The 27950-nt window shown below is 36.4% G+C and overlaps 1 protein-coding gene across 10 annotated transcripts in view; it reads right to left on the reverse strand.

Annotated features, from left to right (window-relative positions):
- Positions 1-794: 794 nt before the first annotated feature.
- Positions 795-27950, reverse strand: part of KLHL5 (kelch like family member 5) — an 87616-nt gene continuing 60460 nt past the window's right edge. For 7 of the 10 annotated variants that reach the window (XM_070263985.1, XM_070263983.1, XM_070263988.1 and 4 more), the window contains 4 exons: positions 26440-26602; positions 19765-19977; positions 18035-18206; positions 13044-14166 (listed from right to left, as the gene is read on the reverse strand). In XM_070263985.1, coding sequence (XP_070120086.1) covers positions 14110-14166; positions 18035-18206; positions 19765-19977; positions 26440-26602 — 605 coding nt within the window. In that variant the 3' untranslated portion in view covers positions 13044-14109. Of the gene's footprint in view, positions 3009-13043; positions 14167-18034; positions 18207-19764; positions 19978-26439; positions 26603-27950 lie in introns of those variants that run through there. The other 3 variants (XM_070263986.1, XM_070263989.1, XM_023638220.2) reach the window with 1 other exon arrangement.

The following is a 27950-nucleotide window of genomic DNA, read 5'->3' on the forward strand; positions in this document are numbered from 1 at the left end:
CAGCCCATGCCGGGCTGCTCCCCCAGTGCTCCCCCCACCCCATGCTTGGGGTCTGACACCCTACCCCAGGCTACCCTCTTCTCCATAGGACACCCTCCTCATCCCACATGGACTCCAGTGTCTCACACTGGGCCACCATGGCTTCTCTCAACTTCACTGCAGATGCCCTCCTTGCTATGCTCCACCTAATGGCTTCAGATTCCATTATCAGGGAAGGCAAATGATTTTCTAAAAATAAATTTTAAATTATTTAAATACGATCTATGTTTTTATTCAGATTCATTCTACACTGGGTCATTCTGGTTCTCTTACCTAGTTTTAAATTGTCATAGCAACAAAATCAGATGGTACTTTGGGCTGACATTATTGGTAAACAATGTGCCTTTTTCAAGGGCTGTTGGTTTTACTTTCACAAGCCATGTAAAGCTTGCTATTTTGTTCCCTATTCTTTATTTTCCCCTTTTTTCTTCAACTCCATGATATCCCCTGTAAACCTTTTTTTTCTTGGCCATTTTCTTTTCTTTCTTTTCCTTTTTCTTCCATTATTTATTGAGCACATTTTTTTCATTTCTCCAGGGAAGGGTCCATAGGCTGGTATGACACAGTCTCAGATTGCCAGATAGGTTTTCACTGTTACTGTGGGTTCATGCAGGAAAGGAAGACAACACCCCTTTCCCCCGCCCAATCAACCTCTAGTTGGCAACATGAGATTTACCTCCATGTTTCTGTTGAATTTCTGAATCTGAAGTTTAATTGGGGGTGGGCCAGGGAATCAAGATCATGGAAGAAGAAAATTAGGTGCTACACATTTATTTTTAATATTGAGATATAGCTTAAATTCAGTGCACGAATTTTAAGTGTACATTTTTACATATTTATACACCTATCTCACCACTGCTTGATCAAGATGTCTAACATCCCATCACCGCAAAACATACTCTTGTCCGCTTCTAGTCATCACTCCTCTAAAGTTAATAACTATTCTGACCTCTGTTACCATAGATTAGTGTTGCCTCTTTTTGAATTTCAAATAAATGGAAATATTCAGAAGCACACAGCATATAATTTTTCTGTGTTTTATTTCTTTCACTGTAAGTTATATCTTTTTCCCTTTTAAAGGAAATCATGGATATAAAAGACTGCTTAGGACATTATTTTATGGTTAGTTGTCTGTGCCCCACCAGCCTGTGAGCTTCTTAAGTTTCCTAAAAGGTTAGGGACAATGTCTTTTAGATTCTTAGCTCTCAGCACACAGTGGAGACTACACACACACACACACACACACACCACACACACACAAGCACAGATTTGTTAAAATGCATCGAATTACCTCTTCCTTTTATCTATATTTTCAAACCATATCTTAATTCAGCTGTGCCTGGTACTACTGATAGTCATATATGCCAGTTTCTAATTTATTCCTTCTCATCTCCAAATCAAATTTTCATGACCTGCTCTGTGAAAGTAGAGATGGGCCTTTTTCTCCTTTTCCAACTGGCATCATGTTAAGTGCTGGAGACATTGCAAGAGGAAGGGGAGAGGCAATCTGCTACAGTCCCTGAGCATCCTGCCACTTCTCAGAGTTGTGTGTAGTGAGAAACCTTGAGGGCAAAGAGCAGGGTTGCCTACTACTTACTATAAAAGCAGAGGGTTCCCCAAGCTCAGTGGATTCCCCAACTAGGATCCTTCATGTGGCACTTGAGGGGCAAAGGGAATGACCCAAACATGATAATCACACTTCTCTCTGTGCCTTGAGTAATAAAGTCCTTTGTCTCTGATCCAAGAGTTTCATGTCTTCTGCCAGCATCCATGAAACAATAACAGGCTAATTTACTAGATTGCAAGTAGGGCAGAAGTCAGTCCCAGACCTTGATAGCCAGCTGATCCCTCTTAAGTCCAATCCTCTGTTATAGTACATAATTTTTTATATCAAACCTTCCCGGTTCAACTTATTGTGTGGTTTCTGTCTCCTGATTGGACCCTGACTGATACATCACAGCTACAAAATCATCTTCCTCCCATCCTTAGAATTTTGAAGCATTTGTCTCTCTTAAATTACATTAAACTTCCAGTAATGGATTTATGACTTTCTACTAATGGCTTATCCTCTCATTTCCATTCATTACTGCTCTACTCAGCATCTCTGCTCTTCGCTCTACTGACAGCAACAATCCTTCTCTGTACCCAGGACATTAAATATGCCATCCTTACTAAAATGCCCTTCTTTCGTCCTCTCACCACAGAAAGGCACTTATTAAAGGCTTATTTGTATGTGTGTATGTATGCATTCATGCACATAATAGGCAGAATTACATTGCCTATTCCTGTTCATTAAAGTGAAAACTTAAAATGCACAGATGTGATGAGGGCACTGTCACAATATCTGACCTTGGCATCAAATATGTATCATATCCTAAGCAACCAAGACAGCTAAAACTTACCTCCATGTGGCAATCTTGCAAAAATTTTTTAAAAGGCTCTAAGGTCAAACAGATCTGGTTGGTTTTTAAATTTGGCTCATTTACTAGCTAGTTTCCAAACCATTAAGTGGGAATAATATCGACTTCATAGAGCTATTGTAAAGACTAATTGAATTAACTTATCTATGAAGTGCTTAGCACAGTATCTGCCACATAATCAAGTGGAACCAATCTCCCTATATTTCACTGAACAAATGACCAAATCTGAGGCAATTTAATAAAACATTAGCTTTTAAGCTAATTTCATTTAGAAGCTTCAACTACTAAGAGAGTTCCTAATTGTCTTCAGGCTCAGAGAAGACTTCATCAGAGACTGAGCGGGGAGGCCTGAGATAGTTGAAGGCCTCATTCCTGAGTCTTTCATCTTCTCTCCATCTCCTTGCAACCACTTTCTTGCTATTGGAAGCTCAACCTTGATTTACCATTTTCTTTGTTATGCAGTTGTTTTCCTCATTTTCTTCCTCTCGGAGGCCTCATCTCCTAGGTGATAGAAGAATGATCCTCTATGCACAGGTTGGCAAACTTTTTCTGTAAATGTCAAGAAAAAGATATGATTTCTGTCACAACTACTCAAATTTGTTGTCATAGCACAATAGCAGCCATAGACAATATGTAAACAATGGGCACATCTGTGTTCCAATAAAACTTTATTTACAAAAACAAACAGAAGGCAAATTTGTGGGCTGTAGTTTGTTGACCTCAGATCTATAGGTCCTCTGCCTATAGTCTCTTGACCTAGAGTCCTGAGGTATAATCTTGTATTGGCCATTTTTCTTTATCTTTGGCCTTCAAAAAGTGACCCATTTGTGGAACTTTGCCTCACCAGACATAAAATCTTAATTTTAGACATATTCCTTATTGCAATAGTACTTGTCATATTTTATTAGGGGCCTTCATTGAACAGTTCCACCTGGCTCCCTAAGAGCCTATAGTCATATTTATTTAGTTATTATTTATATAGTCATTATTTATATATAGCCATTATTTATTATATGTAGATAATTAGGTACAAAAATATCTTTAGCTCAAATATTAAAGCACGATGTAATTAATAGAAAAAATGACAATGTGCTAAATAGCATTAACTGCACAGTGTCAGTAAGCAACCCAGAATTATGAATCAGCATAATTTTTTATACTTCGATGTAATCAGGAAGCCCATAATCTAAAATTTCTACTGGATAAGACAAAGAAAAGTTGACCTAAATAATTTTTATTACCAACAGGAGAGAATAATTTGAAAATGATGACTATTAAAATGTTTAATCTTAATTAAGTCATTGTTTTATTGTGATCAAAGGACTTATCATTATGCAATCATGGATGTACTGAGATTTTGAGTCCCTTAAGGAAACTATCAACTGATATTTTGTAGGTTTTGCAATGCTTTCTGAAATGCTCAAACATTATATAACATGATTATGCCAATGGCAATCCATATAGTGAGCAAGGGACCAACCCCATGGTCGAGTGGTTAAGTTCACATGCTCTGCTTTGGCGGCCCAGGGTTTTCCCAGTTTAGATCCTGGGCGTGGACCTGGCTCTGCTCATCAAGCCATGCTGAGGTGGTGTCCCACATAGCACAACTAGAATGGACCTGCAACTAGAATATACAGTTATATACTTGGGGGCTTTGGGGAGAAGAAGGAAAAAAAAAATATTGGCAACAGATGTTAGCTCAGGGCCAATCTTTAAAAAAAAAAAGTGAGCAAAATAGAAGACTAGATAGAATTAGAGAAGAAATATCTTTCACTATATTTTGAATAATTACAAAATTGCTTAGGTTAATGAAATTAGCAAATTTTAGCATTGCTGAAGATCATATGAATGAGAGAAATATATATATATATGTATTTTTAAAGATTTTATTTTTCCTTTTTTCTCCCCAAAGCCCCCTGGTACATAGTTGTGTATATATATATATATATATATATATTTATTTATTTATTTATTTTTAGTTGTGGGTCCTTCTAGTTGTGGCATGTGGGATGCTGCCTTAGCATGGCCTGATGAGCAGTGCCAGGTCCGCACCCAGGATTCGAACCAGCGAAACCCTGGGCCACCGAAGCGGAGTGCGCAAACTTAAAACACTTGGCCATGGGGCCGGCCCCAAAAAACACTTATGAATTAGAGAAATATTTTATTGAAATTGTGTAGATAGGGCATTTCTCTCATGTCATTTTTCTGAAATTAATTTCCTGGACACTTACTATTTTGTTTAAATACGCTTCGGAAAAGTAGTCTTCTGTAACTGGTAGAAATTGCCAGTGAAAATATCTGGGCCCGGAGTTTTCTTTGTGTGGAAGATTTTCTTTAAATGATTATAGGACTATTCAGACTTTTTATTCCTTTATGTAATATAAATCTGGGCTGCAGCTTTACAGTGGGGCTGGCTTGTAGTCACATGCTGTCAGAGATTCCAAGGCATTTTCTGTCTTTTTCTTCAGTCTCCTGATAATGGGGAGTGAGGTAGGCATTCTTTTGGTTTGCCATTTCCTTTGAAGCTGTAGCACTTTATACAAGTAGAGTCTTTCCACCTTGGGCATGTCTGGGGTTGTGACTTCTTTGTCCCATGTCCTTGGAGACCAACAAGACCAAAGGGAAAGTTCCTGGGTTTGGCGAATGCCCTTGGGGTAAATGAGCTTCAGTGCTCCACCCACCTTTCTCCTTTCACTTAGATTTTTTTGTCCTAATCCTTAGGATTTTGTGTGCTCCTCAAGGCTTTAAGAAAATATATATTTTATTTGGAATTTTTGGTTGTTCTAAGCAGGATGATTCATCTGAATAACCTACTCAACCATATTACACAGAAATGAAATTCTGCTCTGAGTTATCCGTGTTTTTAAGAGTCATTTTTCATTTTAGACCATCACAAATATCTTCTTAAATAACTTTGTTAAAAAGATTCCATTTCCTCTACAAAAATGCTATACAGCCTCACTGATTTGGCATGACTTGGGAAAAGCTCATCTAAATTAGTGAAAACCTCTAAATGTTATGTTGTTTTAAAATAAATTGTGTATCTTGCACATGCTAAATAAAGCTAGCAAAATATTATCTTGGAGTGGTCCTCAGGGAACTTGAGAAGATAAAAATGATTTGGAATCTCATAATTATGTGAATAAATGGCTCTCCTGAAAGTGCCTGAGGATGCTTGAAAAGTGTGCTCCAGGTATAACACTGTTCAGCTGCTATAACAAATGACTACAGACTGAGTAGCTTATAAACAGATGAAATGTATTGCTCACAATCCTGGAGGCTGGAAGTCTGAGACTGGGGTGCCAGTATGGTTGAGTGAGGGCCCTCTTCTGGTCACAGACTTCTCAGTGTATCTTCACATGGTGGAAGGGCCTAAGGATCTCTCTGGAGCCTCTTTTATAAGACACTAATCCCATTCAAAAGGGTTCCACCCTCATAACTTAAGCACTTCCCACCCACTAAGACCATAACTTTTGGGTAATAAGATTTCAACAAATGAATTTTGAGGGGGACACAAACACTCAGACACAGAGGACCTTGACTTGAAGAAGTTGGTAAGGTGGAGACACAGTCTGGGGGTAGTGTAAGCCACCCTTGTGTGAGATTGGCCTAAGTAATGGTTCTCAGGTGTGGCTGCACGTTAGCATCACCTGGGTTCTGGCTGGGACTGACATCCTGAGAGGTCATATCTAGGGTGGAGTCCAGGCATTAAGGTATTTTTAAAGTTCTTCAAGTAATCCTCATGTGATGCCATGGTTGAAAATCACAGCACTAGGTAGTGCAAGCTATGGGGTGATATCTCCTGTAGCATTCTGGGTTCTGGCTGGGATGGATATCCCCAAATGTCATATCTGGTGGGCGTGAATGTCGAGATGGTCAGATGATATTCAGCCCACATTATTGAGTACTGGAGCTTGAATGCACCTGAGCAATCATCTAGTACAAACTTTGCAATGACTATTTCTTATTACGAAGGATTTATGCCATGTAGAGAAATTATTATAAAATTTCCCTACCACCCAAATATTGAGTAAAATGTCCATGACATTTGAAAATCTGTAGTAATTACTGGGGGATGAGGAAATAGACCACTTAGTTAATATATTTTAGCTGTAAGAGGTCCATATGGCTACTTAAATAAGGTCAGCAGGTAGACGGAGTATATAGAGGCAGACTGCATCCCTGGCAGTCATTACGACCATCTGGAGCTTCTTCATGTTATTTTGGAGTAATGTACAGACAGAAGGGGTAACTGTCATCCTTAATTTGCATAAAACAATACATTAGCTGACATTTCCCTCCATTCCTCTGCACATATCTGATGCTGCAGACAGCCGGGGCTGCTCCTTACTTCCTGAACAGATTCTGGTTTTCCCACTTCCGTGCTCATGCCTTCCACCCCTCTCCTAATTTCATAACCCCCTTGCAATATGCGAATAAGGAAACCTCATGAACTCTCTTTGTTCAGCTTCAGAATCTGTGATACTGTAAATCTGCGTTTCCATAGCTGAGATGATTTACCTTAAAGACTAAGTCTGTTTCATATTTACATTCAGCAAATAATTAGCGACAGCCTATTGTGTGAAGGTATAACAGTGGATAAAATGCTATGTGCTGCAGGGGATACAAAAACATACCCCAGTACGTGCCCTTAAGGAACGAACATTCTTTCCCCTCCTTTGTTTTACGATCTATTATGGTATAAGGTTTTAGTCTGCCTATTGCTTTGCTCAGCGCCTTATCGATCAGGAAGTTTCTGAGATAAATGGATCTCAACTGGATTAACTCATTCCCCAGTCCTTCTCTGCAGCTTTGTTACTGAGTTTCTGATACAGAATCAGACAGGTAAGTAGGTCAGCTTTCCAAACTTACTACCCAGCGTTTCTTTCTCTGAAGTTCTCACACCACACAGCTATTCTTGTCGATGACATAGAGATAGCTCTTTGAATGACAGCTTCTAGCTAACCTCATCACTCCAGCTACCGCTTAAGCACGGGCCTCTTTCCTTCCACAAAATTTACTCCATCTGTATCTCTATTGAACTGCTCAGTTTAGCATGTATTTTAGATTTATAAAGATGCATAACTCTAAAGAAAACTATTTTTAGAATTTAGTTGAATACTTCTTAATTTCAAGTAGAATGTTTTCACTATCTTAAGAAGTGACAAGAGACGTTTTCTGAGCAAAATTTTTTCAGAAAAATATAAACAATCTGACTAATTTGGAAACAGTATAGTCAGGATAACTTTAATACCTTGAGCATGCCATCACTTGCAGCATAACCAAACGGTCGCTGAGTCATTAAGCCAACTTACATTAGTTCTTTTTTTAGGCACAAAAGTATTATACAAGTAATATTCATTCAACAATATAAAACTATTTAAATATACTTCAATTAAATATAATTGTTCATTATCCAAAAAGAAATGTTATTAAATGCAACCAACTTGAGACTGGGCAGAGTGCTAGGGGACTGAATGTGGTTCCAGGCTTCCGGGGCCTCACTCTCTAGACGCACTTCACTGGCCCAAAGGAAAGAATTACCCAGGGCTGGGGGAAAGAGGGGAGCAGTAAGGGCTGGTCATGATGCTGATACCCATCAATTCATACTGCATTTCTTCAAGAGATTCATAAGATGTCAGAGTTGCGCAGGCCCAGGGAGATACAAAATAAGCATGATACTTCCTTAGGCCTTAGGAGTAAGGACAGAATGTTTGTTGGGAGGAATGGTGCATTCTTAAAAATCTATGGAAGGTATCTGAGATGCAGAGGGATGAAAATGCCAAAAGTAGGCTTTGATTTTTCATGGCATTTAATTTTTTTTTACTCTAATTAAATAATGAAATAGAAGGAAAATATTACGTGGGGATTTATAATCCAGTTATGGTAAAATTATGTATCATTTTACTGAATATTTTCCTGAGTAAAAGTCATTATCAACAATTCCAGACATTATACAGAGTTTATGAAAAGATATCTATTTTGACTTTTAACATTTATGGAATGCCTGTTGTATACCAAGCACTGGCGAAGAGCTCCCAATCAAATCTTCCCTTATGTTTGTCAATGTTTCTCACTTCTTTTCTGAGATTATAATTAAGATCTAAAGAGCCTTTTTGTTAGATTTTAAAATTCATTTATTTGCAAATTCCACTTAAAAATTCTCTTTGAGATGAATATACAGTTTTAATCCTAGTGATATATATAGAATTGTTATTGTTATGACATTTAAACAACAATTTGTAATGTACCTAAAAAAGGTTTTTATTGCTGTAAAATATACATAAAATTTGCCATAAGTGACATTTAGCACCTTCACCATGTTGTGTAACCACTAATTAGTTCCAAAACATTTTCATCACCCTCTACTCATTAAGCCGTCATTCCCTGCTCCCTCTCCTCCCAAACCCTGGCCACCATTAAAACAGCTTTCTGTCTCTGGATTTGCCTATTTTTGATATTTCATATAAATGGAATCACACAATATGTGGCCTTTTGTGTCCGGCTTCTTTTACTTACCATAATGTTTTCAAGGCTCATCCATGTTGTAGAATGTATCGGCACTTCATTTCCTTTCATGGCTGAAAAATATTCCATTATATGCATATACTACAATCTGTTTCTCATTCATGAGCTGATGGACATTTGGGTTGTTTCCACCTTTTGGCTACTATGAATAATGCTGCTATGAATATTCATAGGCAAATTTTGTTTGCACAGCTGTTCTCAGTTTTAGTTTTTTTGAGTGGAATTGCTGGGTCATAAGGTAATTCTATGTTTAACTTACTGAGGAACAGCCAAACTGATTTCCACAGTAGCTGCGCCCTTTTACATTGCCACCAGCAATGAACAACGATTCCAATTTGTCCATATCTCTCCAACACTTATTTTCTATTTTTAAAATTATAGTCATTCTAGTGGGTATGAAATGTAGCTCATTGTGTTTTTTTTTTTTAATAAAGCAAACACTTTTTTCTTTTTTAAAGATTGGCACCTGAGCTAACAACTGTTGCCAATCTTCTTTTCTTTCTCCCCAAATCCCCTCAGTATATAGTTGTATATTTTAGTTGTGGGTCCTTCTAGTTGTGGCACGTGGGATGCCACCTCAGCGTGGCCTGAGTGGTGCCATGTCTGCGCCCAGGATCTGAACCAGTAAAACCCTGGGCCGCTGCAGTGGAGCGCACAAACTTAACCACTCGGCCACGGGGCCAGCCCCTCATTGTGGTTTTGATTTGCATTTCCCTAATGACTAATGATGTTGAGCATCTTATGTGCTTGTTGGTCATTTGTATATCTTCACTGGAGAGATATCTACTCAAGTCCGTTGCCCATTTTTAAATTGGGCTGTTCATCTTTTTGTTCTTGAGGAGTTCCTTATATGTCCTGGATACTAGACCCTTACCAGATATATAATTTGCAAATATTTTCTCCTATTCTGTGGTTGGCTTTTCACTTTCTTGATACTGTCTTTCGATGCACAGAAGCTTTTTATTTTGCTGAAGTCCAATTTATCTATCTTTTCTTTTGTTGCTTGTGCTTTTTGTGTCACATCTAAGAAACCATTGCCAAATCCAAGGTCATGAAGATTTATGCCAATGTTTTCTTCTCAGAGTTTTATGGTTTTAGCTCTTATATTTAGGTCTTTGACCTATTTTGGGTTAATATTTATATATGTTGTGAAGGAAGGGTCCAACTTCATTCTTATGCATGTGAATATCCAGTTGTTCCAGCACCACTTGCTGAAGATAATATTCTTTCTCCATTGAATGATCTTGGCATACTTGTTGAAAATCAATTGACCACATGTATTGACTAGAGTTTATTTTTGGACTTTCTATTTTATGCTGTTGGTCTACATGTTTATACCAGTACCACATTGTTTTGATTACTGTAGCTTTGTAATGAATTTTGAAATCAGGAAATGAGTCCTCCAACTTTGTTCTTTTTCAAGATTGGATCTTTTGGATCCCTTACAATTCCCTATGACTTTTAGGATCAGCTTTTCCATTTCTGCAAAAAAAACGTCCATTAGGATTTTGATAGAGATTGCATTGAATCTGTAGACTAATTTGGGGAGTATTACCATCCTAACATTATTAAGTATTCCAACCCAAGAACATGAGCTGTCTTTCCATTTATTTAGCTCATCTTTAATTTCTTTCAGCAATATTTTGTAACTTTCAGCATATAAACCTTGTACCTCCTTGGTTAAATTTATTCCCAAGTATTTTATTCTCAACACTATTGCAAATAGAATTTTTTTCCTAAGTTCCTTCTCAGATTGTTTTTGCTAGTGTATAGAAATACAACTGACTTTTGTGTGTTGATATTGTATTCTGCAACATTACTGAATTTGCTTATTTGCTCTAATAATTTTTTTATGGATTCTTTAGAATTTTTAATATATATCATCTGCAAATATAGTCTTACTTCTTCCTTCCTAATCAGGATTCTTTTTATTTCTTTTTCTTGCCTAATTGCTCTGGCTAGAACTTCTAGCACAATGTTGAACAGCAGTGGTGAGAGTGTGCTTTTTCCTAATCTGAGGGGGAAAGCTTTCAATCTTTCACCATTTAGTATGTTGTTTGCTGTGGGTTTTTAATGAATGTCTTTTAACAGGTTGAGGAAATGCCCTTTTCTTCCTAGTTTGCTGAGTGTTTTTACCATGAAAGGCTGTTGGATTTTGTCAAATGCTTTTTCTTTTCAATATTGAGATGATCATGTTGTTATTTTTTCCCCCATTCATTCTTTTTGGTTTTGGTATCAAGGTAATGCTGGCTTTATAGGATTAATTAGGAAGAGTTCCCTTTTCTTCTATTTTATTTTTTGGAAGAGTTTAGGAAGCATTGGTTTAATTCTTGTTTAAATCTTGGTAGAATTCACCAGTGAACCCATCTGGTCCTAGACTTTCTTTCTTGGGAGGTTTCTGATTACTGATTCAATATTTTTACTTGTTATAGGACTGTCCAGGATTTTTATTTCTTCTTGAGTTAGTTTTAGTAAATTTTGTCTTTTTAGGAATTTGTCCATTTCATATAGGTTGCTGAATTTGTTGGTAATAAAGCTTATTTTTGATGAATAAATTTGTTTATGGTTCAGTCACCCAAAATACCAAGCAATTTATCTAATATTTATAAAACTTGAAATGTATATCATATTTTCTTGCATTTACTTTTCTAAAGCAAAATGTGTAAAAAATTCTATAACAGATTTAAACAAAATTTCCCCCCAATACTAAGGAACAAAAATTTTCCAATAGGTGTGTGATTGGTATAAATTTTACTTCTAAAAAACATAAAACTTCTTCATTTTTCTCTTTATTAAAACAAATTATTCCTCACATAAAATAAAACTCTCTTTTTCTACCCAGAAGCAGGAATGATAAGAGTGTGGACCCCTGAGCCAGACTGCCTGCGTGTGAATCCCTGCTCTGCCACTTACTTGCTATATATAATCTTGGAGTTAACCTCTCTGTGCCCCAGTTTCCTCATCTGTAAAAAGGGGAATAATAGTAGAACCTACCTCATGAGGTTGTTGTGAAGATTAAGTGCATTAATGCATGCAAAAAACTTGGTTCCTAGTTTATAATAAGCATTCAATAATTATTAGCAAATACTATTATTTTTCATTAGGGGGTCATAAATTGGGGTTAAAATAGACAGCAGCTAGCTAGACATCTGGATGGAGAGGCTAATAGTAAAAGTCAAGGCAGCAGTGCTGGACGACAGACACACGGAAGAGCCATATTTTCCTCGAGATTTATAAGACCCCAGTTTAGGAGAAGAATGAATGTTTTCGTGAGCACTCTGTTACTAGAAAAGAAATGGTTTTCGTTACTAGTATCCAGGAGAGCAGATCCTATTGACTACAAAACTGCATGGGAGAGACTTTCTATCAGGGTAGAAAATCAAAGGAAGGAAATGTTCTTCTAATGAATCCCCTAAAGCATGAGTCTGGCTCCACTGTGGGCACAGAGACCAGCGAATGCGTGATAAGTGTTCAGAGGAGTGATCACAGTATAAGTACTTCCTTTCAAATGACAGGTCTGGGCCTCCAGAGAAGGCACGATGTACTGACGTGTCTCTGCTTCTGAAATTTTGTTTGTTCTATCTTTTCCTCTTCTCTCTTTTCCCCTAAATACATAAATATACTTCACAGCTGATCCCTCTTGTCAGGGAAATAATTGAATTCCTATCCATAATATAGCGAATATTTGAAATATTAATGTGTTTGTCACTATCACTATTATTTTCTTCGTGGCCACACCAGTAAAATGACTACAGGATTTGTTTTGGGAATAGAGGTACTCAGTTTCCTGGTTTCCAAGGTAGAAACATTTCATAAGCATTCAAAATCAGCTCAAAAAAAGGTTTTAATTTTTAAAGAAAGCAACTCAAAAGGCCTCCTTGATATAAAATGTAAAAACACATTAACTATAACATTGTATTTTAAAAGACGAGAATTTAGTTTATACTCATTTAATACCAAGATATAAGTTAATGACTTATACCTTAAAGTATTTATCATAAAATGTTACTGCCCAATGCATTTTTGCAAATAAGAAACAATTCACTGAGAGGAGTATTAACATTCACTTATGTAATTAGAGTTTACAAATGTACAAAACTTTTGGTAATAAACACTAAACTTATTTTTCAAACATTCAATAAGCCCATTCCCGCCAAACTATTTGATTACAAAGAAACACAAAGGGTCACTAACGGTGGCAAAACATAAGAAACAAGGCAGGGGAGGCAAACAGACATGAGAACATAGAATATCCAAAGTTTTATCAATATCAAAAGACAAAATCAAAACACCTTTTATAAAAGAAAACAAATCCATATACTTAAATACTAGTTAGGTGAAAGAACATTATAGGGTATATAACATTTATTTTCTCTACGTAAATTTGCATATCTTAAATTTAATGCAAAACACCATGTTTCAATTCCAATTTGAGAATATCATAACACGGAGTTCTTGGTGAATCTAGATGTAATCGGATGAATATTTAAATGGACCCCAAAGATCATATCGTTTTCTTTTCATCATTATTGATTTAACTCTTTAATGTTTTTCTTTATGCATTGCACTAAGCCAATTTTAGAAATAAAATCCACAACCAAAGCACATATAATGCAGCTATTTCTGAAAAAACTAAATAGCATAGTCTTTAGTATGTCATTAAAATAGTGGTTGTGGTTAAATAAACAAGCAAACAAATAAACAAAAATTACTGTAACTCATGTATGATAAAGTTACAAAGCAAAATGTTACAAGTTTTCTCTGGTGTATTTGCGCTGTAATAAAAGAAATCTGGATAATGTGAGTAAAATGTGCTTGATTATTAGGAAATGAAATTCCCAGTTAACACTAGGTTGAGTTTGAAAGTGCATTTGTCCTCATATTTTATATCAGGAATGTATGTTCACAATCCACCAGCTGTAGTTTTCATTTACTAGGAAATGTGAGTATTTAATCCTGGTTCATCCTCCCTTATTTTAACATCTTCTCTTTGAGATCAGGCACTTTGTGCCCAGGAATATGGTAGTGCAAATTTCCTAAAAATGCATCCATTGATAGTAGAATAATTGTACTAAATTCATAAAGGAAGAGGATATCTTCATTTAGAAAACAGAGTACTAAATTATAATTTTACAGTCACAACGCAAGCCCCAGCTCTTCCTAGGCACAGTGGAGCAACCTAAAAAGAAACAAAAAGACATATCTGTTGGGTTTGTCGGTAAAAATGGTGATAATACCACGCCAGCTGGTGAAACACTGAAATAGTCTGCACTTGTTGGTAAAGAGCTGTGGCCGCGAGCCCCTGCTGTCCTAGCCTTACCGCTGGTCTGGTCTCATCCTCGAGACTCCCCTTCTGAGGTCAAAGTTTCATAGACTAAATTGTTCTGGATATATCGCATGATTACGTAGTATTCACTTCTACTTAAAGGGGATTTTTTTTAATGGTTCAGGAATTGGTCTACATGAAACACTATATTTTAGCCAAAATGATGCACAATAGGGATATGAGGAAACGCTGAATGCTTAAAGTAACTTTCTAACCAATATGGAGACAATATCAAGTATCATCTAGAGAGGGCCTGCAAAAGATGTGCTGTCTCAGGGACAGAACACACAACACACTGCGGGCCTATGATGTTGTTCCAGGGGAACCAGTAACTTTACATTTGTTGACTGCCTTCTCTGTGCATGGCTGAAAAGTCTAAATCCATTCTACTGCTTTTTAGCAGAGTAAATAAACATTAAATACCACCCATCTAACTCCCTACGAATGGAAACAAACCTGAGAATAAATTCTGTGACAGTGAGATAGAAGTGTGGGGTACTAGAGGAAGGCATATAATCTTAATTATAGATAAAAAATAATTCTTAACTGTTTTACTTATTGTCTTTTTTTTTTTTTATGTACCCTAGACTCTGGGCAATTCATAGTGGAAATGAAAGTGTGGACAAGGATAGTTTTTAAAGAAGAACTACTTTGAGCACAGTAAGAATCTATGCATTTGGACCAGGAGAATTAAAACATTAGCATTTGGGGAGGGTGACTAATACAAAGTTACCAAGAGAGTTTGCTTTATAACTATGTATTTGGGGGTATGTAATAAAGTGTTTTTGTTGAATACATGATATCAAAATGACTTCCTAATCAGTTTGACCTCCCCACAGACCAATGAGTGGATTTTAAGAACACATCAGACTTCAATTAAAAGAGAATTCTCAGTTGTTCTCCATCTGAATCAGTTGTTTTGATCACTGTTATTTCTTCTTGAACAATTAACCTATTTTAAAACCATATCACTTACAGTATTCTAGGAGCTTACTCTAATACTTAATTACTAAGTCATTTAAATCAAAACGTCTGTTTGTAATTAGCAGCTTTTCTCAAAACAGCCAAGACACTAAGTCTCTACCTTGTGAATAGCTGATGTTTTCATGACAACCAGCTAGAAACTTTAGCTTAGAGAATTTATTGAATACAATGCAGTCACCTCCTGCTTTGGGTCAAGGTTGGTAGTGGGGGTGGGTGGAGGCTTAAGACGTTGTAATCTCATTTCATTCCTTGTACAAATGTCCTCTCATCCATTTGTTGGAACATTGGAAAGGAAAACATTAATTTTCCAGATACTATGAGTTCACATTTAGGCGCCTTAAAATAGTAATAGAGGTGGCATGCGAACAAAATAGCTATATGGTTACAGTTATTAATGTTGATACCCAGTGACTCAGCATAAAGTATTAATTATCTGTAATAAGAAGTCTCAAATACTGGCCAATAGATTTCTTTATAACTAGCCTAAGGGCTCAAATCAAATACAACTCAGAAAAAGAGATTCTTCCCTTTTGGGCTCTTGGGTTATCATTCACAACTACTTCTGCCATGGGGGGAGGCTGATGGTAGAGAATCACATAACTTCTAATGAAATCCTGCTGCTTTAACTCTAGCTCTCAAATTACGCCTTCTTCCCTCCACCAAGAGATCTCACTTAATTAGGAAACAAGATCAAGGTCACACTAAAAGTCTCTTTTCCTATCCTCCTCATCACTTAAAAACTCCCTCTACCTTTCTACATGCATATTCTCATCTTTTCTTCCAAACTTGGGGGATGAGATCTTCCCTCCAGTCTGAGGAGGGCCTGTCTTTGCTCTCAAGTCTTGTTCCAGGAAAAGTGCTCTTCAATTTTGCTCTCTTTCTAGCATCTGGAATCTCCCTCTAATCTCTTGTTTTCATCTCTGTTGTGAAAAAAATCTTTGGCTCAAATTCTAACTCCCCCGTTTATTTGCTGTGTGACCTTGGATCAGCTATTTAACCTCTCTGTACTCAGATTCTTTATCCCATATAGTGGGGAAATAATAGTATTTACCTTCAAGTGCTGTTGGGAGGATTAAATAAGTTCTTTAAAGTGCTTAGCACAGAGCCTGGTACGTAAACTGTGCTCAGTAAATGTTAAATTTCTATCATCATTATTTTAAAATAGCACGCTCCTCCAGCTCCCACATTTACTTTTATTCTCTTTACTGTTTACACTGTGTGGTGGCTTCTGCTTCCATCACATTCTCAAAGGTCCTCACAACTTCATGAATAAAAACAATCTATCCAATCTTCCTTATACTGTTGAACTTCTCTCCTCTCTTTAATGGCTCTATTCCATTAGCTTCTAAGGCACTCTCAGATCATCCTTCGCTGTTTTCTTCGGAAGCTGCACCTCTCAATCCAACCCAGGAAGGGTAGAAAGAAGGAATAGACGGGACTTGGTCACTCTCCTGAATCCATCTACATAGTTGACACCTCAAGCCTCGCAACTGAAGCAATCTTCCAAATGTTGTCCATGTATCCAGCCTTCACTCCCCTTGCCTCTAACCCAGCTCAACCTGTCCCCAGCTGCTGCCACATGAACTTTCTACTACTCTGTCACTCTCTTGGCTAAAGTCTCCACTGGCTTCTCATGACTAAACTCCAGCCTGGGCTTCGCAGACCTCTATCCTGACCCCAACCTTCCTCTCCAGTGAGAACTCCTACTCTTCTCAAGCACGAATCCTTGTAACCAGCCACACTTCCTCAATACAGCCTGCGTATTTCCGCTTCAGTGACATTTCTCTTATGTTTTCTCACACAATTTCCCCTTTCTTTCTACCTTTTTGAATTGGATCACTTCATTAAGTCTTAGCTTAAATCCCTCTTCTTTCTCACTGAAGCCCTTTCAACAACCATTTTCTTTCTTTCTCTTTGATTTCCTACACCGCTCATTGCCTATCCCATGGGACACCTCACACCAGCTGCTCCACACTGTGGGTTCTCCCCTTACACAGGCAGACTCCACCTACCTAAGAAGTTAAGTTCAGTGGGGCTTCTCATAAGTTTTGTTTTCTTGACAGTACTTACCATTGCTTCTTGTAGGAAAACTTTGGCTCAATTAAACATTTGAGTGTCTTTTACGTACCAGATACTGAACTGAGGCACAAAATTCCTGATTCTGTTCTTGGTCATGATGGAAAGAAAGATCTCAAAAGACCATTCCTGCAAGTGCTAGGCCCTCCCAGAAACAGAAGTCGTTGGAATTTTTCCTGTTATTAAGCTTGCCAGGTCAAGTTTCTTACTTGTTAATATAATTTAGTGTTGCCATCTTTATTAGGTTATGATCAGACATTTGATCTGCTCCCAAATATCAGTGGCTCAAGTATTTAAAAATGATTGGTCAACTATCTTTGTTTCTTATCTTCCACAATCTCTTCTCCTTTGTTACAGCCCTCTTGTGGTCTGCTCCTACAGCTCAATCAATATCTCATCAATTCCCAGCAAGAAAATGGTGGCAGACCAACTAATAATAATTTTTCTGTAATAATAACTTATACTTTAAAGACAATTTTGGATTTTAATTATATTATAAAATCAAACATTCCCTCGTCTTCTTATATTTAATTAAGAGATGACTTTATCATGTTTATGCTATATACTTTGATATAAGACAAAATCGAGAGGATCTGTTTTACCAACAGAATTGTTTTAAAAAAAACGGAGTAAGTGTAATAATGAAAATGAAATGCCATACCTGGGTCCACTCATTTGTCTGGGGATCATAAGCCTCCACTGTATTAAGGTAAGTCTGTCCATCATACCCTCCAACAGCATATAATTTATCACCAAGTAAGCAGACCCCCACTGCATCTCTGCTAATGCTCATCGATGCCACTGCAGTCCACATATCTGTTTTAGGATCATATCTGAAAGAAAATTTTAGAACTGGAGCTGACATTGTTTTCACAAAATTTTACATAAAAATAGTTTTGTTCTTTAAGCCTATCTTTTGTCTTATTATCTGCTATATAAAGCATATTTGAACATATTTTAGAGAAAAATATCAATATTTTCCTGAAAACTTTTAACTTATAATACAGATTCCCTTAAACTATTCAAAAGAGTTAACATAAATAATGAAAACTGTTTTAAGGTTTTAGATTGCCTACTTTTGAAAATTTGAGGAAATCAATGTGTGAACCTCTATGCAAGGCTTACAGCTTCAATCATTGTAGCTGTCTATTTTTGGACCTCTCGTTCCTTTCATAAAGTATGTTAACTAGAACTGCCCGAAGTTGTCTATCTAAGAGCAGATACATCATACTAAGATTATCTGTATTGCTTCTAACACCTCTTGTATCAATGAGCAAATTTCATTGGGTGCAGTACTACACTGAGCCTGTAATTCATGGGGCAAAGCGAATAAAGACTTCCATTTCCTTTCCTGGATTATAACAGGTAACAAGAATAATCAGAATTATTTTTTCCCCAATACAGGTGAAATGCAGGTGTAACTTTCCTATTTTCTCCAAAAACACCAAGCAGTTCTGCTTATTATTTCCCAAAAAGCACTCACTGTCATCAACAAACTTTCATTTCACTTTTTCTTCTTCTTCTAGTCATTTATAATTGATTAAATAATACACACACACACACACACTCATTAACTTCTCATTGCTCTTTAAGATCTGAAATCTTCAATAAGGCCTCAAGACTCTATAAGATCTGCCCCTACCTCCACCCCACTCCTCCTCCTTTCCTGCCACTCTCTCCATCACTCTTTGTTCTCCAGCTACAGTGGCTGCCTTTCAGCTTCCTGAATGCACATATTCCTTTCTGCCCTAGAGTGTTTAGAAATGCTCCTATTGACTCTCCCTCCTAAACCCATTCAATTTTCTCCATTCCTTGAATTAGATTGAACACAACACATGGGAGCCTAAAGTACTGTCCAAATCTTCCACCGAGGTTAGGCTCTTTACCTGCCCCATCCTTGAGTTTCTAAGGCCAGTTTGGATGGCTCATTTAAGCTTTCAAGCCTTCTTAGCCTTCTGTTTATTTCATATTATTTCATTTATATAAAAATGTGTTAGAAATGTCCTCATCCTTTTCACTTCTTATTTAGCCTCTAGCTTCTAATTCATTCTCTCTGAAATTCATCAAACTCCCTTTCTTTTCTTATTAGGTACGGTGTCCAGTACAAAATAGGTACACAATAAATGTTGGTCATATGAGCCAATTAATGAATTATATAATCAATTCTAAGGTAAAGTTTAAGTAGGAAGTAATATGATGAGAGAAGAATCTGAGTAGGCTGTTAGGAGACAGACTGAGAAAGGGCCAGAACAGACAACCCAACATTTACAAAGCTCCTAAGGAACTGCCTCACATGCGGCAGATGCTCAGTAAAGAGTTCTTCCTTTGTCTGGAAGTGTCAGAGGCTTATATTTGTTCTTTGATTCCTAGTTTTCCTTCACAGGAAATTACCTCTCTACGCAGTCTGAGAGTCTAGAAGTCAGGTTGGATGCGGGAGCATCGTGTCCTCCGATAGCATACAGCAATCCATTCCAGGTGGTCACCCCTACTCCCCCTCTCCTTTTTGACATTTGTGCACAGAGCGTCCATTTGTTAGTATGAGGATCAAAACATTCTACTGATTTGAGACAAGAACTTCCATCACGACCACCAACTGCATAAAGTCTGTAAAAAGAACAAACAGAATGACAAATAAGAAACAGTGCTGTTATCATGCTTAAGACAAAGAGGTTATTCTTATGGTATTTCATTGAATTTAAGGTGCCATCAATTACAAGACACACTGTGAGTTTATGTGCCATTAAGAAAGATGTACTATCAATTAAATGACACATGTATGTATCATACATGTGTATACATCACATATCACTCTGTGTATACACAAAAAAGAAAACAAACTCACATAAAAGCAATGACAACTATTTCATAGCTGCCATCTGTTTGCCAATCAAGTCACCATTGATTATAAGATGCATCACAATTTTAGAGATGTTAAAATGCGACTTAGGATAGGTAACATACGGTATATAAGTATACCATGACTTATTTCTTAAATAGCTAAGATAGGATTTGGCTATAAACGAAAGAAACAGCTTCTCTGAACACCTACCACAGTTTAGGAACTTTGCCTGAATTAATTTAATCATCATAATGATGCTATCAGAAACCATTTGCATCCCTATTTCACAGGTGAAGAAACTGGGGCTCAGGGATATTAAGGGAGTTGCATGGGGTCACCTGGCAAAAAGCAGAATTAGGACACGTAGTTATATTAATGAGCAGTTGTACCGTCAATAGTCAACTGGGATGTACTTGTAATAGTGAAATAGGAGAATAAAAGGATAGCTTGAAACAATGGTATATAAATTAAAAAGTATTGTATACAAACAGTGGTCCTTCATTAAATTACTGCAGAAAAGGATACTGTAAGCTATCTCAAATAAATATGCTATGTTAATGTCCTAAATGGTGCCTAGTAGATCAATTTTAATTCATTATCAGTTAATATACTGCACTAATTTAAAAGTCTTTTACTCTGAACTTAAGATATAGATAAAATACTTTAAATATTTGAACATTTGAATATTTTTTACTAAGCACAAAATCTTCTTGTACTAACCATTCACTTGGGAAGCCCTTTATAGATGTTCTTCTATTAGATTTTTTAAAAGAGTAGTAATTCAGTTTATTGCTTGTACAAAAGGTCACACATTTTGAATTTATGCATGTCTTAGTTAATATTTAATTTTTTTTCAAGAAATAGTATTTGAACTATGCCAAATTCCTGCCCATTAAAACTCTAAGCATTTATATTTGGGTAAATATACATATTTTAAAGGTAGACTTCATAATTTCAATTCATAATTTCAAGTATACTATGCCACTCAAGTTGGTCCTTAAATAAGATGACCATGTCTTAAATAGCAACATACAGTTGTGGCAATATCTTGTTCTAAACTTAAACTTTACTAATAGTTTGGAAACTGAAATTTATTTGAAACTTCAATCTGCTAAAATTTTTTATCTGCTAAAAACCACTTTTTTGTGTTACAGTTCTTAATATTAAACTGTTCTCATCTTTAACTAATACTTGGTAGAATAATTATCTGAATACGGATCACAGAATATTAGAAGGCATCAACAACTAGAAAATATCAATAAAAATATACATGCTTACACACACAAACACATAGATACACACATAGACTCACACAGAATAGGCTTCAAGGTACCCTACCCTCTTCACAGTGAAATGAGGGTCTCTGCTGTGAAAAGTGGTGTAGGACAATAATTAAGAGCATGGACTCTGGAACCAGACTCTGTGGGTTTGAATCCTGGTTCCACCATTTACTGGTTTTGACTGTGGACACTTATTTAACCTCCACTGCCTGAATTTCATCATTCATAAAATCTGTAAGCCCTGCCTCATAGGATTATTAATGCTCAAACTTAACGTATGACTTCCAACAGTGCCTGACACATGGTAAACATGGTATAAGTGTTTAAGGGGAAAAATGAATTCTGTCTCTATTGTATTCTTTTAGAAAATGGCATTTTTAGATCTTAAGTATACAAACAACACTTAACTGAGATAATATTAAGGGCTAAAGTGTGCTGGTAACACTTTCTGAAGAATCATTTCTAAAGCAATGGTTTTTAAGTTGTATTCTAAGAATAGCATTCTGTCGAAGACTTGAGAGGGTCCCCAAGATAGTTCATTTGAAATTCAAGTTTTAATTTTCAAAAATATCACCTGGCTCAAATAAATGCCATGCAAGATTCAGAACTCATCTCTCTTTCCCATGACAATATCAATTACAATAAAGAGAGAAATATTATGTCAAATTGCCATAGTATCATACTATATATTTTAAAATAAGATTTAGGTTTTGCCTGACTTTTTAAAATTATGATAAAGAATGCAAAATGGTTGGTAGATATTATTTGAGATTCAACTTAGGAAAAAAATTTCTACTACTTTCAAATTACTTGAGCATTTAAGTGAAGAGTTTCCTGAGATTTCAATTAAATTGCTCTAGTAGTTAAAATAACTGTTACCGTTTTCAGCCTCTTTAATAAAGATTCTCTTCATACTGGGCAATCAAAACAAAACATACAAATAATCTGGGTGTTCTTTAAAAGAGACATTCTTCTACACTGATTTTTATAGTAAGAGTTATAAACTCAAACTTGTAGTAAATTTAAAATAAATTTATAATAACTTGAACTTCCATTTGCCTTAAGTACTGAAGTTTTTGTAAGACATCATTTGAAAGGGAGAGTCTACTGCCAAAAATATCTGCCAGCCAGTGGCTTTAAAGTAGCCTGAGCAATTGGAAGTCTAAATAAAGCATCTTTCTGTCAAACATGGTAGAAAAAAAAATTTTAACACTTTGAATTTTTTTTTGTTTTGGGCAAGGGAAGATTCACCTTAAGCTGACATCTATTGCCAATTTTCCTCCTTTTTCCTTCTTTCCCCACTCCCCCTCAAAGCCTCAGTACATAGTTGTAGGGTCTACTGGTTCTTCTATGTGAGCTGCTGCCACAGCATGGCTACTGACAGATGAGTGGTGTGGTTCCGTGCCAGGGAAGTGAACCCGGGACGCTGAAGTGGAGTGCACCGAACTTTAACTACTAGGTCATTGGGGCTGGCTCAATACTTTGAAATTTTTAAGATATAGAATATAACTCATAAAACTTTGAAACAGTTCTTCCCTAAACAAATAACTATAACTTGCGCTAGGAAGCACTGTAAAATAAATTAAAATAACAAAAATAGTAGTTATTCCAGTCATTCATTTTATGGATTAAAAAAATTAAGGCACAAAGAAATGATGTGTTCTAAATCACAAAGGAGTAGTAGAGAGGAGATGCACAATTAATTTTTTTCAATCAACTGCATACTTTTTTTTTTCAACTAACAACATAAATTCTATTTTTTCCAGATTCTGGATATGTACCTAAAAATGGAAACTGACAAAATATTTTGAAACATTGCTACTTTATTTTAAAGCAAGCTTAGAAAAATGCTGGTTGATGGATTAACACATCCTTTTCTTGGGATGATTAAAGTACCACTGCATCTGAGTGGTACCATGACATTCTTCAATAAGATTGCACACCTCAGATTATGTGCTGGCTACTGTGCTAGGTGTAAGGAACAAAAAGTTGGACCAGGCCACTCAAGACCATGATCTACTATAGGAGATGGATCAGCAAACAACTACAATAGGAGAGTGGTATATGCTGCAATACAATTACACACAAATTATGCATGGTGAAAATGCAGAGGATGGAATGAAGAATGAGTGTAGGGGAATGAGGAGATGGGAGTGGGGATTGGAGAAGGTTTTCCAGAGGTGATTTTTGAGCAAGTTTCAAGGATGTTGAGTTTACCACATAGGAAAGTGGAGGAAACAGCATTCTAAGACAGATGGTATGGGTTAAAAGATAACAGAAGTGTGAAACAAAATGAATTTTTCACAAACAGATTAGTTCTGCTGCAATGTAATATGCACAGGTAGAGGAGAGAGAAGAGTCTAGAAAGGTGGACAGACGCAAGTCATAAAGGAGGCTTGGTCAGATAAGCTATTGAAAGATTTTAAGCAGGAAAGTGACATGGTCCTATTTGTATTTTAGGGAGAACATTAGGCTAGTCTCCAAAATGAAGGATGAAAGGGAGAGAGTTAAGGTTAGGGGCAAAGTGACCAGTTTGGGAGACAGGCCCCAAAGCGTCAGTTACGATCACAATGTTGATATATCATACTTTCAAAATCAAATGTCTTAATTTAGTAGATAAGAGATCCTTAGCTTCTGATATGATTATTAGGTTGCCTCAGAATTATACTCAATAAACTGTACTTTAGGTAGATTAAAGACTGAAATATTTATTTCTCATTAGAGATAAGAAAAGATAAGAAAGTAAGATACTTCTATGGCCAGAAGTCCAGGCTACCATAGGTCTGGAAATCAGGTTTTAGAGAAGGCAGTTATTCTTTGGTCCTCTATTAGAAACACATATTTCTAGCCAAAAATAAGGGTTAGGAAATATGCCACCACACAAGAAATAGTCCAATGAACTAACCCCAAAAGCTTAAACCAAAGAGTAAAAACCACAAAAATGTGGTTTAATTTTCTTTTTTTTTTTCACTTACTGTATTCTTTGGTGGCTGACTCTCTACCAAAGAATTAGGAAAGATAGGTAGTAATGAATTTTACAGTTATTTCTTTAGCTAAAACAAATGAGGGGAGGAGTATGGAGATCAGATACATTTAAAAAGTGGGTCTCGATGCTCATCATCACTAATCATCAGGGAAATGCAAATCAAAACTACACTAAGATATCACCTTACACCTGTTAGAATGGCAAAATTATCCAAAACCAAGAGTGACAAATGTTGGAGAGGCTGTGGAGAAAAAGAAACCCTCATACACTGTTGGTGGGAATGCAAACTGGTGAGCCACTATGGAAAACAGTATGGCGATTTCTCAAAAAGTTAAAAATAGAAATACCTTATGACCCAGCCATCCCACTACTGGGTATCTATCCTAAGAACCTGAAATCAGCAATTACAAAAGTCCCATGCACCCCTATGTTCATCACAGCATTATTCACAATAGCCAAGTCATGGAACCAACCTAAATGCCCAGCAACTGATGATTGGATAAAGAAGATATGGTGTGTGTATATATATATATATATATATATATATATATATATATATATATACAATGGAATACTACTCAGCCATAAAAAAGGACAAAGTCGTCCCATTCACAACAACATGGATAGACCTTGAGGGTATTATGTTGAGTGAAATAAGCCAGACAGAGAAAGACGAACTCTGTATGACTCCACTCATAGGTGGTAATTAACATATAGACAAAGAGAACTGAGGGGTGGTTAACAGGGGAAAGGGGGGGTGGGGGGAGGGCACTAGGGGTGAAGTGGTGTACCTACAACATGACTAATAATGATGTAAAACTGTAATTTCACAAGGTTGTTAACTATCATAATCTTAATAAAAAAAAAGTGGGTCTCTATTTCTCTATTTTATCACTTGTAATAATGCTAATAAATAACAAAAAGTAGGATGTAACTAAGAGGTCCTGGGGAAACAAATCTCAGGTCACAAAATATAAAAATTTTACTAATATTTTCTCATTAAAAAAATAATAACAGGGGCTGGCCCCGTGGCCGAGTGGTTAAGTTCGCGCGCTCCGCTGCAGGCGGCCCAGTGTTTCGTTGGTTCGAATCCTGGGCGCGGACATGGCACTGCTCGTCAGACCACGCTGAGGCGGCGTCCCACATGCCACAACTAGAAGAACCCACAACGGAGAATACACAACTATGTACCGGGGGGCTTTGGGGAGAAAAAGGAAAAAATAAAATCTTTAAAAAAAAAAAAAATAATAATAATAATAATAACAATTCTACAAATAATTTTGAGTTTCTATAGTTTAAGCTTGATTCCTTCATCTTTCTGGAAATGATGATAAAGCACTTTAAGTGAGTAAAGGTATGCAACAAACAACTTTTATTTAATAAGCATATAGGCCTTCATTTTATGGAAGAAGGCCTGAAAAAGGTAGGTATTCAGTTTCTGAGTCACCAAGAGCTATTGGTGATGGTTTTACTCAAATCTGTTTACTCTATCTAGAGCAGGCAAGGGAAAGTGATAGTGCCTCTTTTAAATCCATCCCAGTTTTCAGCAGTTTACAGAGACAAGAAAGAAGTGCAAGCAAAGATAAATCAGTAGAAGAGATGGAAGGGATTCTTTAGGGAAACACTGAGAGAGACTATACTACTTTTAAAAGATCATATACTTTTAAAGCTATATAAACCACCAGATTTTTTTACCATATTGAATATTTACATAAAGTTTCTTCACTCAAAATGATAACTAGACATTTATAATATCTGTACATTAGAATGAAAGCCTAACTTAATGTTGAGCTATTTACAGTTAGAACTATTATATAAAGGGATTATTTTAGAAGTGTCTTTATATTGCTCAAAGTATTTCTCTTTCATGATTTATTTATGTCTATCTTTAAGTTAGATGTGATACAGCTTAATAAATTCAGTTTATTGTGTTTTAAATGGAACTTTAAATATTTTCTTACTTTCCACTTAGTACTGCCACACCTACTGTGCTCCTCGGGGTGGACATGGTGGCAACGAAATTCCACTGGCGAGCCTGAGGGTCCCATCTTTCCACCGTATTCAGATAGCTCCAGCCGTCATGCCCTCCTACTGCATACATGGGACCTTCCAATACGGCCACACCTACAGGGAGACGGGAAAGAAGTAATGACTTAAAAATCACATTTTAATTGAAAAATAAGTACAATGAATCTTAAATATGCAAATTTTCTAAGCAAAAATTTATGATATAGACATCTGGCTTCCTCACAGCTCTTCTTGGTAGGCAGGTTGGGGAGTGAAGGGGAGAAATAGTGCTGTAGCTCTGGTCTTAAAAGTTTTAGAGGCAGTATTTTGACATCCAACAGTAGAAAGTTATTGAAAACTACACAAGATGCACATATTGCCATATTTAAAACATCTTTCAATAATACGAAGTTAGGAGATATTTGAAAAAGCATTTTTATTCCTTTCCCCCTATTAATTCACATTCATGAGATTTTACTATAGGAGTTAGATTTGCTCCATAATCTATGAGATTCATCACCAGGGATCGGAGCCAGATTAATTTGTTCATTTATTCAACAAACATCTATTGAGTTTCTACTAAGAGCCATGCACTTAATAGAACATAACAGATAAGGGCTCTGCCCCCATGGATGTAATATTTTAGTCAGGAAACAGACACAAAATATATTTCAGGTATTGATAAGTTCTAATAAGAAAAATGCAACAGAATAAAAGGGTAGAGAGGATCAGGGAAGACATTTCTGATAAGGTGACATTTGAGCAAAAAAAAGGTGAATGAAGCTAGGAAACCAGACATGGAGATATCTGAGGGAAGAGAAGGTGAGGTAAGGAACAGTATGTACAAAGGCCCTGAGGCATGCTTAATTTGTCTTTGGTACAGCAAGGAGGCCAGTTTGGTTGAGCAGGGTGAGTGAAGGGGAGATGAAGGAGCGTGTGAAGCCAGATCATGCAGGGTGGTCAAGTGTATTGTAAGGACTTGGTATTTTATTCCAAATGAGATGGAGAGCCAGTAGAGGGTTTTTAGAAGAGGTGCGACATGATCATAGTCAGACAAAATACAAATATGTATTACTTGAGGGCCAAAGTACAAATTTTGTGATACAAATATATTTTAATTTGTGAAATCACGGCCAGATGAGATATAAATATTCATCATTCACATATGACCCAAACCAACATATCATTCCACTCAGTATTGGATATTGGATAACACACACACACACACACACACACACACACACACATTTATCTATAGCTCCAATTATATATAGTATATATTCAATTATGTGTGTGTGCATATGTATGTGTGTAATTAGGGAGAAGGCTGGAAGAAAAATTGAATCCATCTAGTTCAACTCCTTAAACAATAGCTTTGAAAAGAAATTTTAGCAGCAAAACCACTTTTTCAAATGAAATCTATATATAATTCTCACATATAAAGAGATAAAAGGAGTGTTTCTTC

The sequence above is a fragment of the Equus caballus genome, chromosome 3 (assembly GCF_041296265.1).
Source record: "Equus caballus isolate H_3958 breed thoroughbred chromosome 3, TB-T2T, whole genome shotgun sequence".
Classification (NCBI taxonomy): domain Eukaryota; kingdom Metazoa; phylum Chordata; class Mammalia; order Perissodactyla; family Equidae; genus Equus; species Equus caballus.